Genomic DNA, 4371 nt, shown 5'->3' with positions numbered 1-4371 from the left:
TATTAACTTAAAAAAATTCAATCTCATCGTTAAGGTAAAGATTGCATATATTGAATAATATTTCAGTATAATTATATTTTGATATTATTCAAAGATTATATTTTTATAATTAAATTAATATCAAATTTATTTAATTATTTCTTATAAATATTATATATATATATATATATATATATATATATATATATATATATATATATATATATATATATATATATTAACTTATAAATACTATTTCGGTATTTCGGTATATCTTGATATACCAAAATTTTAAAAATCTCATACATTTACCGTACCAATAATTTCGGTATCGGTATCATACCTTACCTTTTTTCGGTATACCTTAAAAATCGATATTTTTGATATATTACGATACAATATTTTTGATATACTTTTAATATCGGTAATTTTTTCCACCCATAATTCTACCCACATAATTTAGGCTAAGTGCACAACTTTAATTTGTTTGAAATATATATTTATTCTTATCTCGATTAATTTGTCAAATGAAATGACTAAGTCCTACCCACATGTTTGAGGCATACACAACTTTAATGGTCAAAATTATATTTTATTATTTGAATAAATAAAATAAATTTTAGTATATATTTTATTTTATTTTTGAAAAGATCCATTTATTAAAAAAAATCGTTTAATCAAAGATGACAATAAAATAACAAATAAAAAATAATACTTAATGTTTATTTATTTATTATTATTATATATTAATAATTTTATTAATCAAACACTGTCCTCGACTTAATTTTATGTAAAATTTTAATTTCTTTATTATATTTTAAAATATAATTATTAATTATATAAATAGTGATATTATTATTATATATTAAATTTATATGTAATTCAAATTATACCCTTCTAATTTCAACTATAATTTTATTAGAATTTTATTTTATATAAATAATATTTTCTAATATACAAATATTTATAATAACATATAAATTTTAATTAATATATAAATAAAATTTATTTATATAATTATATCAGTTAAATATAAAATAGTGTAAATCATATAATATTATTATTTATTTTAAAATTACATTTATATGATAAATATTAAAATAATAATTTATATAAATATAAGGATAAATAGTCTTTTATATTTCTTAATTTTAAACTATTTTAAAAATTTATAAAAAATGTAAATTAATATTCAAACAAATTACTACAGTTATATTCATTTGGTTCGGTTATTTAAATATAGAAATTGATATATTATTTATTCTTTAAAATGATTTATAGGCATTAATATTATATAATCGTCTTGCTTTAGTGTCTATTCACTTGATAATATGTTTTTGGCAACAATTTTGTATTTTTTTCTTCTTATTTTCATGTCTTGTTTTGTTTTGTTTTTATATTCTCACCAAACTATACTGAAATTACTCGATTAAACTTCAATATTTTTTTTTTATTTATATAATAGTATTCACTTATTTAAATCCTAATTAATTTAACTTCACGTATTTTTTTTAACATAATTTTTCTTTAACTATATAATTTTAAATGTATAAATTTGTTTTTTAAATCGAATGATCTTTATCACAATTTTGTATATTTATTTTATTTTAGTAAAAGTATTAAAACAACGATTCGATTAATATGTTGACTTATTACCCGTAATAGTGTAATACATATATCTTTACACCCATGAGAAAAAATTCCTTAAAATCTATCGCCATGAGAAACAATTCCTTAAAATCTATCGCCAGTCAAAAAAAAAAATTCCTGAATTTGACCTTGGATGGAAGATCTGTTTGAAATAATAATAAGTTAATATATATATATATATATATAATATAATATAATAAATAATAAATGTGGATATTACAATTGAAATAATATGGAATAAAATTACATTTTGAATAATTTTTGACACTTTTTATAAATTTTATATACATAAATAAAATTTAGGACTGTAAATAGATTTGACATATACTTCCAATATACTTCCACTTTGTCAATAAAATTGACATTATTCTCAAACATTATTATTATGTTCATATATGCTAAAATATAACTTATTAAAAAGAAGAAAAGATAATATATATATATATATATATATATATATATATATATATATATATATATATATTATTGAAAATTCAACAAAAGCCCAATGGACTTGACCCAGTACCAAAAGAGCTAGATAGAGACAAGGAGGCCGAACTTGAACTCATGCATATTCCATGCTTCACATAGCTAGATAAAGATCATTAGAAAGTTTTGGAGTGATGATCAGTTCAAGAGGAGTGGCTTTGGATATTGTCAATCCTTCAGTCTCAGTCATATCTACTAATTCATTGTTGATATTTGAGATCTGAAAAGAATGCACCAATCTAGCTAACACCAAGTGTCCCATTTGCATGGCAAAGTTTATACCTGGACACACTCTCCTACCAGCACCAAAAGGAATCAGCTCAAAACTCTGGCCACGGACATCTGTGTTGCTATGTGTAGTCATGAATCTCTCTGGTCGAAACTCTAATGGCTCCGACCATATCTTAGGATCGCGTTGGAGTTTCCAAAGGTTTAAAAAGAGCCTTGTCCCTGCCGCCACGTGATAGCCACCGACGACACAATCTCGTGTGACCTCTCTTGGGGCTGCTAATGGACCCGGTGGATATAGCCTTAGCGATTCTTTGATAACAGCTTGGAGGTATACCAAGTTGGGAATATCAGACTCTTCCACGTTCCTTTCTTTGCCCACGTGGATGTCCAACTCTTCCTCAACCTTTATCAACACATGGCGGTGATTCATGAGTAAGCAAAGAGTCCATATAAGCATGGTGGAGGTGGTCTCTACTCCCGCAACATTCAAAACCTGATTATATATAACCATACATGATCACATTAATTAGTTTCGTTACCTGATAGCTAATTAGAAGGACGAATTTTTATAATAATTAAAAGAATTCAATTCATTATATAATCATAATTAATTAATTGATATACCGAGCATGTTGCTTTGTTAATGGTATCAACATCGTAACCATCTATATTTGTATCTTTAAGCATTGAGATCATCACATCCATAAAATCAAGATCCGCCTTACCCGGACCGTTATGTCCCCTCCGCTGATCATTGTGCTCTTCTAGCAATTTCACCATGAGTTGGTCGTATTCTTTTGATGTTTCTTTCATGACCTTCTCGTAACCTCCTATATCTAACCATCTGAGCCAGGGTATCATGTCCCCCACCACATTTAAACCAAACAGATATAAGAACTTCTTGAAAACTCTTTGATACTTTCGAGCTTCCTCTGTGTCAACGTCAGCCCCAGAATATCTTTTCCCATAGATCATCCTAAAGATCACGTTTGTTGTCAAGTCTGAGATCCATTGCCTCATCTCCACCATGACACCAATATCAGTAGTCAATGTCAAGTTGTCATCTACTTTATCCGCCCATAACTTATAAAGTTGTTGGATTGAGGATTTTGTCTCGGACACCCTTATATGGCTGAGCAGATTGAGTCGCTGCGTAGACAACAACTCTAAGGACACGAATTTTCTTATCTCCCGCCAATATGACCCGTACGGGGCAAAGGCAAACATGGCATAGTTGTAACTCAAGTGGTCTGCAGCTAGCATTTGAGGACGCGATGCCACGGCTAGGTCGTGAGTGGTGGACAGTTCTTTGGCCAACTCCCAATTGCTAACCACAATCGCCCGGCGAAGTCCAAGACGGATGCTGAAAATTGGGCCATATTTGTCGGCCATCTCAGATAATGTTATGTGGAAAAATTTTGGACCTCGGAAAAGACGGAGGTGACCCAGCACAGGCCATGCTCCGCTTGGTTCCGGGGGTTTATTAAGTTTACGATGAGCTCCAGTACCAAGAATTTGGAACACGTTCCCTTTTAATAAATAATAAAAGGACATCATTACTATAATAAATAATGCTCCTGCCATTGAAGGGCTCACAAGATCATGAAGAGATGAGAAATCCATGGAAATATTCACTATGGCTTAGGATTTAGGAATGGATGCTCAGATTCATGACTAATTGTATCCGATGCTCTTTATAGAAATTGAGCATTGTGTTGATTTTTTTTCTTAGAGCTTGTTTGATCCTGATTATTTGAGGATATTTTTATTTAGTTTTACGAAAAAAAGTTATTTTAATTTTTAATTGGTCGAATTATCAAAGTATTTTAGTCTTTTTAATTGATAAAATCAACTGTTTGCTAGTTATTTTAATAATAATTTAATCGATTTTTTTTATAAAAAAAGAACTTTATAAAATAAAACATATCTCAAAAAATCCATATCAAACTAGCTCTAACTAATTGCATGAACTTGCTATGTTTTCCCTACACGTGTACTGTAGGTTTGAAGCGGCACCGCTTG

At 28.3% G+C, this 4371-nt stretch overlaps 1 protein-coding gene across 1 annotated transcript; it reads right to left on the bottom strand.

Annotated features, from left to right (window-relative positions):
- Positions 1-2212: 2212 nt before the first annotated feature.
- On the bottom strand, positions 2213-3972 carry LOC124928906 (cytochrome P450 CYP82D47-like). Its single transcript, XM_047469158.1, has 2 exons — positions 2974-3972; positions 2213-2842 (listed from the first exon to the last, which is right to left on the bottom strand). The coding sequence occupies exons 1-2, from the start codon at positions 3970-3972 to the stop codon at positions 2213-2215; spliced, it is 1629 nt and encodes a 542-aa protein (XP_047325114.1).
- Between the last annotated feature and the right edge of the window lie 399 nt (positions 3973-4371).

Source organism: Impatiens glandulifera, chromosome 3, assembly GCF_907164915.1.
Source record: "Impatiens glandulifera chromosome 3, dImpGla2.1, whole genome shotgun sequence".
Classification (NCBI taxonomy): Eukaryota; Viridiplantae; Streptophyta; class Magnoliopsida; order Ericales; family Balsaminaceae; genus Impatiens; species Impatiens glandulifera.
The sequence above is the reverse complement of the archived record's forward strand: the minus strand, read 5'-3'. Positions and strand labels throughout refer to the sequence as shown.